Here is a 16,233-nt window from a genome sequence, read left to right as displayed (position 1 = left end):
ACTACTTCCCCAAAGACTGTGTCTGTCTGACACAGAGAGAGAAAACAGAGAGGAAATATTTAAGTGCCATTTAATTATGAACTTGAAAAAAGTAAATCTGAGTAATTCACGTCACAAAAACAGTTGATTTCATTATATAAACATAAACTGGTAATGACATAGTAAATTGCATTCATATAGAACATGTCTGTCAAATGCAATTTAGCGTTTATCTCACAGAAATAAATTTCAGTCCTATCTCCTTAGAGTTGAGTAACACTAAATGCATTCTCTATTAACAGGGCCTCTGTTGCCCCTGGCTGTGTCTTCTCCTTGGAAATGCCAGGCTTCCTGAGGCTAGTGGCTGTGGGCAGATTTAGTGACTGGGTTCTTGTAGAGCTGAAACTACCTGTCACCCCAGGGAACCACAGGCTGGAATGTGGAAGATGTGAGTGGCAATGGGGCTTGAAAGAGAAGCAGAACTTAAGTACGTGCACAGCACAGTCCTCCAGCAGTGACCTATTTAAGGGTGACACTGTGTTCTGCATACCAATGTGTCCCTGTCTTTGCATGAACTCGAGATGATAGTTTTCTTTTTGGCTTAACTTGAGAAAGTCGGGTGTAGGTTGTATGTTAACTGCAGGAAGACAGGGTAAAATATAAACCATGCTGCCTCAGAACTACCAAGCTGCAGATGCTGCCACTTTAAAACAAAAAATTCATTTGCGAGCACATTGTTGCAGGTGCCAAAAATGCAGCAATGGCCTTTTTGGGAAATCTTGGCCTTCTGTTGTTTTTCCCAATGAAGTATGGAATTATTCTTTTTCATAGGTTTAGGGAAAAACATTCCACCTTCATAGCACATTTTTAAGCAAACAACAAATTTGGAAATCTAAATGCAAAGCCCCCTCTGGATAGATACTACATTCCTACAGTTTTTTAAAACTAGGTTGGATATGTTTATCAGGCTTTGTTTCCAGGAATTTTCATTCTTTCTTACAGTAAAGTAAAATATCCTACAATCAAAATGGCTCTCATATAACAGATAACAAAAGGGATTCAGTATCAGCATTTAGTGGGGTCCAGACAGAATTTTTTAGGTTATTTTAATATAAAACAGAAGACCAGTAAGGAGAAATCAAATTTTTTAGCAGATTCACTTTTTTCTGGCGAAAGGGTTCAACTTATGTAAGTAGGAGTTTAAGGGAGGTTGACTTGGTGCAGAGCAGTTGAGCCAGTTTCTGTTTAGCAGATTCAAGCCAGAATTGCTGTCTGAAGTAGTGCTGCTGCAGAGCATCTGCATCCTGGCTGCCTACTTGTGGTGTTGTCTGTTGTTCTGTCACAGACTTGCGGAGGCATGCAAGCGATTAGTGATCAAGGTGTTTTTAGAGCAGTGGTGAGGGCCAAGCACTGGGTAGAGTCCTAGTAGACTAAGCAGTTAATTCATAGCACTAATCCTGTCCTCTGGAATTCATCCATAGCCAGTAGTCCAGGCAGGGATCGGGCCCTGTGAGACCCTCCTCTGTCCGTGATTGACTCTTGTCAGGTCCAGTGCAGGCAGCATGGTGTCCTTAGCCCATGACATGACACTGCAGTGGCTCTGTCCCCTAAGTCTGCCGAGTAGCATTTGCTTCTGGCTCACCTCTAGGTCAGAGGAAACATAAATACTGTTTTTAGTGTCTTTCCAGACAGTCATGTGTGTTAGTAGAGGCTGTAAAGGAAGGAATGATGGCTTGTACAGGTAGTTGAATTAGAAACCAGTTCTCGATATTGACCTTTTAAAGCATAAATGGTACATGCCATCACACACACACGACCCCAATGTGCTTCTTAAAACAGACTGCATTTGCTACCTTTGTCCTAGCTCTTCTACAAGAAGCTCTCTCCATATGCTGTGCCACACACTGTTGTTGACAGGGAACCATGTCTTTAACTGACATAGCTTCCAAGAGCTGTCATATAGCTCAGGAAAGGAGACGGTCATGTTGCCACCACTGCAGCTTCATGTGTGCTGGTATATTTGCCGCTCACCCTCTTCTGGGTCTGCCTGTATACAGCTCTGCCTCTACTATCATGGTGCCTGTGTGCAGCTTGCAGCTTGCTCCTCTAAGTACAGTTCCCTTGGCCCTTTGGCTTGCTTCTCCTTTGCTATTTCAGATAAGATTGGAATTTCTTGCTCTGGGGTTTCTAAAAACAGTGTAAGGCTTTGAAAGGAAATGATTTGGGGTCTTCAAATCTAGTTGTGTGCCTAGTAGTCAGCTGGATTCACAGATTTCCCTCTCCAGAGACTACAGGTGTCATGTAACTGTTTTCATCTCAGATGTATTTTCTCACTGCCCTACAGGGTTAAACCTGCTTCTTAGCACCCTCTGATCTCGATCTTGCTGCCTCCTAAATACTATTGGCATCTCCTGGAAGGAGAGAAAACACTGGACAGAAAACCTGATGTTGACCTGTTTTTCTGATTTAGACTGTTTGTGACATTTGTCAATGACAGTCAACAGTGAAGCAGTTATTGAAGGTGGCGTGCTTGTTTTTATTAACATTGCTTATTTGGGATATGGGTGTTCATACCGTGGATGTTTTTAGATGACAGAGGACAACTTGTAGGAATTGGTTCAAACTTTATTCTAACTCTACCCTCCTGAGTGCCGGCATGCCAATGTGTGCTTGTGCCCAGCTTTGTATATAAAACTTTTGGCATAGTGTTTGGCACCAAACCTGTCCTCTATACATACAACATGCCATGCTACTATGTCACCCTTTATAGAAGACCTGATCCTTCATTCAGCTTTTTGCTTGTTCCTCAGAGAATCACATTTTGGAGGATGTGAACAAGTGTGTCATTGCTCTCCAAGAGAAAGATGTGGATGGGCTGGACCGTACTGCTGGCGCTATTCGAGGCCGGGCAGCTCGAGTCATCCATGTAGTCACCTCAGAGATGGACAACTACGAGCCAGGAGTTTACACAGAAAAGGTTCTGGAAGCCACCAAGCTGCTCTCCAACACAGGTCTGAAGACTGTCCCCTGTCTTAGTGTTCTCCTGGGACCCCACAATGACTCCCAACATCATTCCAAATCCTGCGGGATTATACACACAGAATTCAGCTCTGGTTTTGTTTTTATGCACACTGGGTGGCTCATCATACTAGCGAGAAGTTGGTTATTAGACAGTTCATGAGCACATTTTCCTTTATGTGTCTGTGATGAACTATGAGTATGCCAAGCATGCATTGCATGAAGACAGAACTCCCATACACATAAAATAAATGTTTAAAAAAATTAATGGCTTTATTGGATGAAAAACAGGCAGTGGTTTCAGCACAGGCCTGGCACATAAATGACTGCTTACTATATTTAGTTCTGTGCTGGGATGAAGAATGGCAGATCTTTACCTCCTTCTGGACCTCTAGGTGTGTGCAGAAGTGAGATTGGCCAGGAACCAGCAAAAGTAAAGCTTTGATGATGCCTGTGCTTTAGTTTAGTTTGTGCATAGCGTCCTGCTAGTGAATACATAAGAAGTGAAGATGGGTCCCTCCTTTTGAAGTACTACAAATTGAACCCAGAGCCTCTTACATGCTAGGCAAGTTTATTACCACTAAACTACTATTCCAGCCTTTGTAGGTCCGTTCTTAAGGTCTCAAAGTAGTTAGTATCATTTCAGTTCTCAGCCATCCAATTCTAGATCAGAGTCTGCTGAGAAGGTGATTGAGTCCTTGCAAAATATTGTCTATAAGTTCACCTATGAACATGTGGTCTATTTTGCTGGTGAGTACTGGGCACAAGAGTAGAAACACAGAGGATCTTTGTCCTGAGCTTGACTCTACTGCTGTCTTCTTAGTGTGACTTGCCTGCCTCTTGTCTCCATAGTCATGCCACGGTTCACTGAGCAAGTGGAAGCAGCTGTGGAAGCCCTCAGCTCAGACCCAGCCCAGCCTATGGATGAGAATGAGTTTATCGATGCCTCCCGCCTTGTATATGATGGCATCCGGGACATCAGGAAAGCAGTGCTGATGATAAGGGTGAGTAACCATGTTCTAGACATTTCAGCAGCTTTTTCTTCTCTTTTGCTAACTTGATCAATGTGTTGTTCTGGAGCTCAGCAGCTACAGTGTGGTATATTAAACCACGGGTTCTGGAGCTCAGCAGATAACAGTGCATGTATTAAACCATGGGTTTGAGCTGTTAGAATGAGATAGAATCCAAATATAGACCAAACAAAGAGATTTAGCATGATTGGGCTTAAATTAATTTTGGGAACTTAGTTGGATAAACAGAATAGAGTTACAGGGGAAACTACAGAAAATAGTCTCTTAAATTTCCGAGGAGCTTCTTCTTAAGGTAAGTAAAGTTACTGTACTTCTTTTTAGAAGAACCGTTCCTCTCCTTGAAGGGAACCCAGGCAGCAGGTTAGACTTTGTTCAGGGTAAGGAACGGCAGCCCCTGATGATGCTCCATGGCTCATGGCCAAGTGCTGAGCTGAGTGGAAGTACTACCTCTGAGTCTTATGTCACCCTTCTCAGACAAAGCAGCCGAATGACCTAGACCTCCCTGTGAACTGGGATGGGGTAGGGTTCTGAAACTGCAGATTTCTCTGTCAAACATGTCTTGCTTGAGCCTTTTGTCTTCCAAACTACCTTTTCCAAAGCTAAGGCTCTCTTGCATGTTGCTCTTAGGGTTACCTGGGTCTCATTGTCATCATTTGTCTATGTCCCGTGCAAATGTTTATGTGTGTCCCCAGATGTTGCAGGCTTCCAGAACAGACATTTGGAATACAATGCCCACCTGTTGCATTGCTAGAGCTTTGCCTGCTGTTGTGTAGTTCAGTCAGTCAATTGATTTTCATTTATGCCTTCATTGTTTTCTAGTTAAACCTCCGAGGTATTAGACAGGGACTCTGTCTTACTTTTATACCCCCTCTTCCTAGTCTGCAGAAGTTAACCACCATGTCAGTTTGGGAACATGTTGAAGACCTGTTGCATCCATTTTGTATGCAATGTTGAAACACTTAGGCAAGATCACCATTCTCTGGTTGAGGTAGGAAAATTGTCACAAGCTGGGGCTGGAGAGATGGCTCAGAGGTTAAGAGCACTGACTGCTCTTCCAAAGGTCCTGAGTTCAATTCCCAGCAACCACATGGTGCCTCACAACCATCTGTAATGAGGTCTGGTGCCCTCTTCTGGCCAGCAGGCATACACACAGACAGAATATTGTATGCATAATAAATAAATATTTAAAAAAAAAAAAAAAAGAAAATTGTCGCAAGCTGGGAAGAGGAATGGTTGTGGGTATAACTGCAAGATAGCAGAGGCTTTAAGTCTTTGAGTGCTGTGCTAAAGAAGAACCCAGGTGGGCCTGGGATGCTTTAGTGGATGAAGGTGTCTGCCACCAAATCTTGTGGCCTGAATTGATCCCCAGGACCCACATGGTTGGAGAGGATCAACTCCTGCAAGTTGTCCTCTTGAATTCCACATGTACAAAATAGATTTAAAAATGCCACTTAAAAATGTTTTTTTAAAGTTAAAGCAGAAGGATCTTATCTACAATAAAGGCTGATCTGATTGAACTGTGGCAGCCGGTGGCTATAATATGGTGTTAGTGGGTCCCAAGGCTCCATATACTCCAGTGCTGCTCATGTTGCTTGAAGTCACATTAAGGCCAGTGGGATCAAAGCTGTGTAGTGTTCCCTAGGGGGTGGCTCAGACTTAGAGCACCATTCTGAAGAAGCAGTCTGGGTACCGATAAAGTTCATCCCCGGAGGAGGCAAGCAGCTTAGGTGCCTCCTCCAAAACAATCCCTTTGTCTCTCTGATATGTTATTCTCTCCTCTTTTCTGGGGAGCTGGAGTGAGGGCTCAGTGGTTAAAAGCACATGGTGCTTCAGAACCATCTGAAACTCAGTCCCAGGGGATTCCATACCCTCTTCTGGCCTATGAGTATGCCAAGCATGCATTGCATGAAGGCAGAACTCCCATACACATAAAATAAATGTTTAAAAAAATTAATGGCTTTATTGGATGAAAAACAGGCAGTGGTTTCAGCACAGGCCTGGCACATAAATGACTGCTTACTATATTTAGTTCTGTGCTGGGATGAAGAATGGCAGATCTTTACCTCCTTCTGGACCTCTAGGTGTGTGCAGAAGTGAGATTGGCCAGGAACCAGCAAAAGTAAAGCTTTGATGATGCCTGTGCTTTAGTTTAGTTTGTGCATAGCGTCCTGCTCACTGATCCCATGGCTGCCTTTGACTCAACAGTCTTGTTGAGTAGAAATGAGTCGCAGTGAGAAAGCCAAGTATTCATTAATGCTAGCCTTGGCATGTACACACACACATACTCTCTCTCTCTCTTCAGTGTTGGATTTACTGCTTCTTTGATTCTCACCAATCTTAAGGTTACCAATGGTAGTCTTTGATCCCACTTGTCACTTTTCACTCAGCCCTTCACCTCTTTCTTTTTTTAAAATACATTATTTTTGTGTGTGCATTAATGGAGACCATAGGACAACTTGTGGAAGTCAGTCCTCTCCTTCTATCATGTGGGTCCCCAATATCAAACTCAGGTTGTCAGGCTTGGTAGCAAGTGCCTTACCCACTGAGGCATCTTACCAACCCAGGTCTTAGTTTTAAGTAAGTACATCTCCTTTTCTTATGCTCTATGCAGTCTTAGTATCCCTCATTTTTCTGCTAAGCAAAAATCAGATCAGTGTAGCCATTCTGATGGAAGTTTCTGAGGCAGGAACTTGTGAGGGCCCTTGGTGTCCTGTGGGTTAAGTCATTCCTCCAGCTCTGGTCTTAGAATCTGTAACTTTCCCACACCTGAACCTCTAACCAGTTTTACCAGTCCCGTTGGAATATCTGCCCCCTACTGTTGTGCCCCTGTGACCACTGCTTCCCTCTAGGAGAGGTCCCTGTCATTGTTGTTGGCTGAGGTTACCACCCAGCATCCTTAACTTGCTCACTGCCTCTGTTCTTTCTTTATATGATTATGTTCCTCATTTTGGTGTTGGGGGAACACACCTCTCAGCCTCTCTCTATCTCAGTCTCCTTGCAGGGAAGCCCTGTCCTCTTCTCTTTGCCTGCATTTCTTTGTTAAAATATGCTTTCCCTTCTTAAATTTTATTTTATTTTTATTGAGCTCTACATTTTTCTCTGCTCCCCTCCCTGCCTCTCCTCTCCTCCCTTCAATCCTCCCCCAAGGTCCCCATGCTCCCAATTTACTCAGGAGATCTTGTCTTTTTATACTTCCCATGTACATTATATCTATGTAAGTCTTTCTTAGTGTCCATATTGCTGTCTAAGTTCTCTGGGATTGTGGTTTGTAGGCTGGCTTTCTTTGTTTTATGTTTAAAAACCACCTATGAGTGAGTACATGTGATAATTGTCTTTCTGTGTCTGGGTTACCTCACTCAGAATAATGTTTTCTAGCTCCATCCATTTTCCTGCAAAATTTAAGATATTGTTATTTTTTTCTGCTGTGTAGTACTCCATTGTGTAAATGTACCACATTTTTCTTTCCCATTCTTTGATCAAGGGGTATTTAGGTTGTTTCCACGTTCTGGCTATGACAAACAAAGCTGCTATGAACATAGTTGAGCACATGTCCTTGTGGCACGACTGAACATCCTTTGGATATATACCCCAAAGTGGTATTACTGGCTCCTGAGGGAGGTTGTTTCCTAATTTTCTAAGAAATTGCCACACTGACATCCAAAGGGGTTGAACCAGCCTGCATTCCCATTAGCAGTGCAGAAGTGTTCCCTTTCCCCCACAACCTCTCCAGCATAAGTTGTCATCAGTGTTTTTGATCTTGGCCATTCTTACAAGTGTAAGATAGAATCTCAGAGTTGTTTTGATTTGCATTTTTCTGATGACTAAGGATGTTGAACATTTCCTTAAGTGTCTTTCGGCCATCTTAGATTCCTCTGTTGAGAGTTCTCTGTTCAGGTCTGTACTCCATTTTTTTTATTGGAGTATGTGATCTTTTGGTGTGCAATTTCTTGAGTTCTTTGTATATTTTGGAGATCATACCTCTTTCTGATGTGGGGTTAGTGAAGATCTTTTCCCATTCTGTAGGCTGTCGTTTTATTGACCATGTCCTTTGCTTTACAGAAGCTTTTCAGTTTCAGGAGGTCCCATTTATTGTTTCTCTCAGTGTCTGTGCTGCTGGGATTATTTTTAGGAAGTGGTTCTCTGTGCCAATGTGTTCAAGTGTACTTCCCACTTTCTGTTCTATAAGGTTCAGTGTGGCTGGCTTTATGTTGAGGTCTTTGATCCATTTGGATTTTTGTGCATGGTGAAAGATATGGCTCTATTTTCATTTTTGTACATGTTGATATCCAGTTATGCCAGCACCTCTTGTTAAATATGATTTCTTTTTCCGTTTGATATTTTTTTGCTTCTTTCTCAAAGATCAGGTTTTCGAAGATGTGTTGATTGATATCCGGGTCTTCTATTCGGTTCCATTGGTCCTCCTGTCTGTTCTTATGCCAATACCAGGCTGTTTTCAGTACTGTAGCTCTGTAGTAGAGTTTGAAGTCAGGGATTGTGATACCTCCAGAGGTTCTTTTATTGCATAGGATTGTTTTGGCTATCCTGAGTTTTTTGCTTTTCCAAATGAAGTTGAGTACTGTTCTTTCGAGGTCTTTGATGAATTTTGCTGGGATTGAGAATAAAATATGTTTTCTTGAAGGCTGATTTTGCTAAGTTCCATACTTAAGTAGCCAATTTATAACCTTTTTTTCAGTTACAGTGCCCAAGAGTGAGCCCCAGCTTCCAAAGCCAGATTACTCTCAATAGTTAACTCCTCCACTTGCTTGGGTCTACACTGTGGCTTCCCTGATCAAACAGCAGGTCTGATTGGTTTGTCTTCCCTGTTGGGAATGTGCATGTTCCCGCCCAAAGGCCCCTTACCCTGGGCACCAGCCCCTGGGCCACAGTCTGACTGTCTCATCTGCTGCTCCATGCTCTCCTAAGGTGTCTGTATCACTCCTGTCATCTGCTGCTTTTCTCATCTGAGCTGGGATCCAGCCAGTGAGCCAAATTGCTCACCAACATTCACCAATCTCAGTCTACCAACATTTCTCCCACCTGCACGTCCCATTGCCCTGCTCACAGATCTGCCTGTTTCCACTCAACATGATGGCTCTGTTTGCAGCGCTCTAGGAGGTCATATAGTTGACTCGGGTCTTTGCCCATTGCTCCTGTGGTTTCCTGTTAGAATAGCTGAGTGAGTGAACACAGGAAAAGGAGCTTTTCTTTCAACAGTTCTTAGGACCCAGATAGGCTATGGGCAGGCGCTGCTGTGGAAAGCTCTCTAGACATAGCACACCAGCCCTGCGACCAGAGCTCGGAGGTCACCCTGACAGGGTCTTTGTGGCTCTGATACCTTGTGATCCCTGCCCACCACTGTTCTTTGTTCTCTAGGGTAGGCCCCGCCTTTGCCTGTCAGAACCCATGCTCTTGTCCCTGAGTGCCTCCCACATGTTCTGTCACTTGGTCCTCACAACAAGGCCCTTGCCATGACTTGCCTTAGGGCCTGGAGGAGACCTCAGTGCCCTCCTGTCACAGGCTGGTCGTCTGGGCTAAAAGCCAACCCCAGCTGTCCTGCCTAATAACGGTGTCAATCAGTAGCTAATGAGGAGAGGCTGGCAGGTTGTACAAACACAATTTTACTTAGTTAAAGCAGAGAATGAGAGGCAGCGGTCCATCCCGTTGGTACACACTGATTTCTTATCTGCTGTATTCTCTTTTTCCTTGATAAAAGTAAAATAAGACTTCCAATAATATATTGCTTTGTTTTATTCCTCAAAATAGCCTTGAGAAATCCAGAGAGAAAGTCCAGCATTAATTTGTCATTTTCTTGTTGTCATAAAGTGGGACTTTTATGGGAATGCTTTCTCTTGTATAAAACATACCTAATTTAAAGACTTTTGACCAAGGATAGTTTTCACCTTCGTGTGCAGATACAGATCCCTTGGGAAACTGTATTAAAAGTGAAATCTTTGTTGCAGCAAGCCTGAGCTCTCCGCCCTATGAAAGGAGCTCTCTTTAAAGAGTGAGGGCGTGGCCAGGCAGTGGTGGGGCCTGCCTCTAATTAGCACTTGGGAGGCAGAGGAAAGTGGATCTTAGTGAGTTTGAGGCCAGCTTGGTCTACAAAGCAAGTTCCTAAACAGCCAGGACTGGTAACACAGAAAAACCCTGTCTCCAAAAACCAAGAAAAAAAAAAGGTGAAGGCGCGGAGGCCACACAAATGCTCAGGGCCGTCATGCTCTGCCAAGATGTTATTCCAGGAGTCTGGAGGCAGGGGACTCTGTCTGACTCATCGTCTTTTGTCTTGGCTGCAGACCCCCGAGGAATTGGATGACTCTGACTTTGAGACGGAAGATTTTGATGTCAGAAGTAGGACAAGCGTGCAGACGGAAGATGACCAGCTGATAGCTGGACAAAGTGCCCGGGTGAGAATCCGCTCCCTGGCTGTTTTCTCCTCTAGGATATTTAGTAGTATTCAGGGCTCCATTCTTGTCTGTTTTTGGTGTTATGACCTAAATCCTAAGTCATGGCACCTACTGGTCATTTGTGGCTTCCCACCACATGCCTCCTCAGCTAGGAACAAGGCTAGAACCTGGGGCCTCGACTACCCGTTGGGCTGCAAGTGTATGGTACCCCGAGTCAGAAAAGGCTGCCAATCTAATCAGAATGTTTGTTAAAAAGAATTTTGAAATACTTCTACCCGCTGTAGTGATAACTATGGGAGTGAGCTCTTAATTATTCATTGGCCTTAAAAACAACCCCAAAAAAGCCCATAAAACCCACTAGTACATTCAAGAAAACCAGTCAGCACCATTGCATTGGAGTCATTCAGCCCAATAAGATCTCTGCTTTTGGAAATATGCCAAGATGTATCTCTAAGAAGTCTATTTTCTCACTCCATGGAAATCCATCAGAGAGCTTGTCCCTGCTCTAGGCCTTTGGAGCGCTAAGAGGATGGAACCCAGGCTTTGGGCTTGAATTGGCAATTTGACTCCAAAGTGCTACTTGTCAAGTAGCTAAGGTGTATGTTCCTCAGCAGATTCTCTGTCTTCTCACACTACCTCTAGTAGGCCTCTCGAACTTGGGAATGTCTGTTCAGGGCTCCACCCACACACCCCTTTCCTATTGCCACAAAGAGCAGCAAGCTTGAAACTGAAGAGTCAAGCTGTCAGATCAGCACAGGTGTGGCTGTGAAGCCACTGAGTTAGCCTCCTGTGCTGTTTCCTCCAGATTCAGACATGTTCGGGAAGTGGGTCAGGAACTTAGGCTGCAGAAAATTTCTGCAAGGATAATAGCCCTTCAGGCAAAGTGAAACTATTAAAGCATTATCCCACTACCCATGTTGTGGATTGCTGCTAAAAGTCTTCTTGGCTAATGCCCTGTGAGAACTTCCTAAGAGTGGTTTGGCTTGTGATTGTAGGCGATCATGGCTCAGCTTCCTCAGGAGCAAAAAGCAAAGATTGCAGAACAGGTGGCCAGTTTCCAGGAAGAAAAGAGCAAGCTGGATGCTGAGGTATCCAAATGGGATGACAGTGGCAATGACATCATCGTGCTGGCCAAGCAGATGTGCATGATTATGATGGAGATGACAGACTTCACCCGGTGAGCAGAAGCCCACTCTGCAGACTCTGCAGAGAGGGGGCGTTTACTTTTCCACGACCCTGATGCTTTGTTGACATCTCTTCTCCATTCACCTCCAACCAGGAGGGGCTTCATAGACAGGGATCCTGTTCTCTTTTCAGAGGCAAAGGGCCACTCAAAAATACATCAGATGTGATTAGTGCTGCCAAGAAAATCGCTGAAGCGGGATCCAGGATGGATAAGCTTGGCCGAACAATCGCAGATCATGTAAGTGGCAGTCTGTCTGGCCCACTGCTGAGGTAGCTGTCTGTAATCATTTTCAGGGGTCACAGTTTATCATCTTTGAAAACTGTCCTAACCTACTTAATTAATCCCAGCATACGTTCCTAAGGATTTCTCAGATCTGCTTCTCTGACAAGTCTCAGAGGAGTTGGGTGTGTATGTCTAAAAACTTTCTATCCCTAAACCATTAAAACCAGCCTCTACCATTTCTTTCCTTTCTCCCTCCTGAGAACTCCTTATCTGGGCAGAAGCACTGGCACTGATGTATGGCGGCCTCTTGCTGAGGTTTCTGTAGAACTTGGGAGCTTTGGAGACTGTTAGAGGTGGGACAGGTTTCTCTATCATAGTACATTCCTGTGGTGCTGCGACTTCAGCCAGAAAAGTTCTATCAGTTGTGGGTTTTCGGGGTTATCCATGCTGCAGAATGAGTGACAGCTGCCCCTCGTTACTCAAGCCACCATTTGATGGTCATTCTTGACTACCCAGTAAAAAGGCTTGTGGACCTGGTCTTTGCTGTCTGAAGTCAGTAGCTCTATTGATCTTTCACCTACCTGGACCACTGTGGCCTATGGCCTGTTCTTTCTCCATTCTGCACACAGCCATCAACGCTGTCATTTCACATTGCAAATCAGACTTGAATCTGTCCTGCTTCGGTGGCATCTTAGGAAAAATTTAAAAGCTTTCAGCATGGAGTATAGGCTCCATTTTATACCATGCTGCTGCTCACTTCATCCCCGCCCCCACCTTGATGAGAGCACTGTTTCCCTCTCTGATGAGACCTAAACACCTGGGCTTCAGTGCAGTCTGGACAGGGCCACACTTCTAACTTTTGGTAATCATCTCTGCCTAGAGTGAGTGTCTGTCTATCATCAGGGGCTTATCTTGTGCAACCCTTGTTGAGCAGACAGTGCCTGAGGCAGAGATGGTTAATTTACATAACTCAGAACCTTGACTTTTCTGTATGACTAGGCCCTTCCTTGAAATCACCTTGTAGGGCCAGGAGCTTCTCCCTGGGGCTGGAAACCTAGGCGTAGGGTGGTCGTTTGCCAGCAGGCGCTGAGGCTCAGGGTGCGTCACTTACCCCATGCAGTGCTGCCGGGGTTGCTCCTTCGGGAAAGGAGGGAGCATGCTAGTACCTACAGGGAGCCTTTGAGAAACAGCCCTGGGAGCAGGGGATTGTCTCAGTGGGGCTGGGAACAGCGCTGAGCTTCTTGTCCCCTCAGTGCCCAGACTCCGCCTGCAAGCAGGACCTGCTGGCCTACCTCCAGCGCATCGCTCTCTACTGCCACCAGCTCAACATCTGTAGCAAGGTCAAGGCGGAAGTGCAGAACCTTGGTGGAGAGCTTGTTGTCTCCGGGGTAAGTGTGGCAATGAGACATGGTGGCTAGTGGGCATTGCTGAAAGTATATGCCCTACATACCACCTACCTACTTCAGACACAGAAAGTATAGAGACCAGAAACTGCAAAACCCATCTGGTTCCCAGAGCCCCACAGACCACACACTATCTCTGAACTACAGCACTTTTTAGACGGCGTGGTTGGTGACAGCTGGAGCCATTGCCAGGCCTGGTCTCTTTCTTTTGCCAGCTGCTCTTTGGGAAGGGGTGTTTTTACTTTCCCCACCCCCAGAGTAATGAAGCCTGCTCAGAAATGACCAAGTAGAGCTGTGCAGGCTGCTTTCTCAGTGTCTACCCACAAAGAGCTGAACTGTAGCAGTTCATCAGCTCACCATGAGCAAGAAGAGGAGAGAGAACACTATTCTCTAATGGGAGACCAGACCCCATACCTGAGATCACCAGTGTGTGTTGAATGGAAGTGGTCTGACTTCAGGTCTTCTCTGTCGCTATTCATGCACCAGTGCCACACAGCCTTCTGGTCACTCAGGACCATCCAGAAAGTCCCTGGCCCTGGGGGACAGGGTTGCTGAGGTGATCTTATATTTTGTGTTGTCACCATTTCTTCTCAAAGGCAAGTATTTGCGGGTTACGTGGATAAGAACTGCCATTGAGAGACCAGTAACAGCCTCTGCACAGTGCTGCCGAGACCTCCAGGCCCTGAACCTGAGGTGGTGGAGGCCCCTCCGCTGTGACCAGGCCTGCGTCTATGCAGGGAGCGTCAGGCTTTTCACCACTCCATCTCTCCCTTGTAGGTGGACAGCGCCATGTCCCTGATCCAGGCAGCCAAGAACTTGATGAATGCCGTGGTGCAGACAGTGAAGGCTTCCTATGTGGCCTCCACCAAATACCAGAAGTCACAGGGCATGGCGTCCCTCAACCTTCCGGCTGTGTCATGGAAGATGAAGGCTCCTGAGAAGAAGCCCTTGGTGAAGAGGGAGAAGCAGGATGAAACACAGACCAAGATTAAACGAGCCTCGCAGAAGAAGCATGTGAGCCCCGTGCAGGCCCTTAGTGAGTTCAAAGCCATGGACAGCATCTGAGCCACTCTGCCCATGGGGCCTACAAATGCTTCACGCAAGTGTATTTGCTAAGTAGAAAACACTTAGATTCCACGGGAGGTAGCAGATTTCCAACCCAACCATGTGGTGAATTTTGCAAGGACATGATTGTGTTAAAGCTGTTTAAAAAAAAAAAGCTTTAGAATTCAGAAGTATATTTCTAGCTATATTTTTATAAGCTTAAATGAAAATAAAAGTTCCTTAACCAAAGAGTACCACATTAACTTCTGGTCACATTTCAGAATCGGATGAGGTCTGTTTTCTAGGTAGAGATGCGGGCTGGAGGAGAGAGATGCCTTCAGCCCTACCATTGGGCAGCGTGGAGTTAAATGGCCAAGTGGACCCAGGGTAAGCCACTGGGCAGCCTGAGAACCTAGAGAAGGAACTTCTGAAGAATAAACCATAGGAAACAGTAAAGCATAATGTATTGTGTAGGAAACTGATTGCTTGCTTTATGAAACAAAGTGGGATTAGAATGCATGGCTACAGTTACTAATGCTCTGCTGCAGGACATCAATAGAGCTGCTTTTTCAGGCTAGAGAGATGTGATGCCATAATCAGAACACGCTTCCCCGTTATTCCAGCATCAAATGCAAATTCATCATCGGCCTTACTTCTCATAACTGCAGTGTTTCCTGCCTTGGGCTGGCAGAGGAGCCTGGCAGAATAGTGTTTGCCTAGGCAGTGACTTAGACTCCACCTTATTTGTGATTTCTATAGCAATTATCATAGCTATGAGGTAAGATTTTACTACTGTCTTATTTAAATTTTATGAATCTGTTTTTTACACTAATTTTCCCAATAAAGTCCACTATGAAACCAAGAATAAGAAGTTATTCCTTTGCCTTCAGTAAGAATCGCAGACTTCTGACTCATCGTGCCTCTGAACCCCCAGCGCCCCACTTCCTAGGATAGTAGCTGCCTAGGGAGGGAAGGCACCAGCTCTCAGCTCACGCAGGAGGTCAGGGCATCGGTGGCCCAGCCAGTGTCCTTCCCCTCTGAGTTTTCATAACCGTTCTTCAGGATTCAAGTCATATCAGCACTTGACCGGGACGTGATGGCTGTGGCCATTGTCACCTTACAAGAGTCTCTCCTTTCTGCTATTTCAATCAACTCTTACCTTGCCCACTCAGTTGCTGTCCCCTGGTCAAGGTTACAGCCTTCCACAGTCTGTCAGACTGAGCCTTTGTTCCTATCAAACCTGCTTATGAGAGGGACACACTTCCTAGTCACGCTTCCTCCAGTGTGCCTTCACACACACACACACACACACACACACACACACACACACACACACACACACGCCCTCCACTCCTGCAGTGCCTGAACCCTGTCCTCCCTCTTGACCTTCCCCAGATTCCTGGCTTTAAATGGTTGATGTTAAGCTTGATGCTCTTAGCTGTTCAGCCTGGCCAGAGCACACCTGCTGTCTGCTCTCCCTACATCAAGTCCCTCCCTGCTATTTCCCACCTTGCCTGCATTCCCAGTCACCCTTTTTCTGGCTAAGTAGCAAAATGAGAGCACCTTTAAGACGCTCACACGGTCTCCGGTTGTGTCCACCTCTGCAGTAATCTGTTACCTCGGAGACGTCCCTACAGCGCATGCAGTCATGCATCACAGCTGAGAGGTGGCTGCATGGGCTGATGCGCTTCCAAGCTTGCTGGGTGCCATTGCTGGGCCCAGTTTCTTGTCGCATGGACTCTTCCATAGGGTGACTCACATGGCAGCTGCCTTCCCCTGAGTGGTCTAGTCTTCTTTGGAGGCCATTTCCCAGCTGCCCTGCGGCACTGTGCTGGTGTACTTAAGTTACCAGGTTTGTTTTTGTTGGTCACATGTGGTGCTCTTGTTTGAATGACTAGGACCTAGGTCACTTGCTGCACGTGTAAGGGAGATAAGTTCCCATCTCC

General features: G+C 45.5%; 1 protein-coding gene across 2 annotated transcripts in view; it reads left to right on the top strand.

The window, feature by feature from the left end:
- The window catches only part of Ctnna1 (catenin alpha 1), a 125,962-nt gene extending 110,813 nt beyond the window's left edge, over window positions 1–15,149 (top strand). For both annotated transcript variants that reach the window (XM_075968974.1, XM_075968973.1), the window contains exons 12-18: window positions 2,790–2,990; window positions 3,850–4,001; window positions 10,322–10,432; window positions 11,428–11,609; window positions 11,750–11,855; window positions 13,094–13,228; window positions 14,021–15,149. In XM_075968974.1, coding sequence (XP_075825089.1) covers window positions 2,790–2,990; window positions 3,850–4,001; window positions 10,322–10,432; window positions 11,428–11,609; window positions 11,750–11,855; window positions 13,094–13,228; window positions 14,021–14,308 — 1,175 coding nt within the window. In that variant the 3' untranslated portion in view covers window positions 14,309–15,149. The remainder of the gene's footprint in view (window positions 1–2,789; window positions 2,991–3,849; window positions 4,002–10,321; window positions 10,433–11,427; window positions 11,610–11,749; window positions 11,856–13,093; window positions 13,229–14,020) is intronic.
- Window positions 15,150–16,233: the final 1,084 nt, after the last annotated feature.

Source organism: Microtus pennsylvanicus, chromosome 4 (genome assembly GCF_037038515.1).
Source record: "Microtus pennsylvanicus isolate mMicPen1 chromosome 4, mMicPen1.hap1, whole genome shotgun sequence".
Taxonomy (NCBI): Eukaryota; Metazoa; Chordata; class Mammalia; order Rodentia; family Cricetidae; genus Microtus; species Microtus pennsylvanicus.
This window is presented reverse-complemented; position numbering and strand designations above follow the sequence as displayed.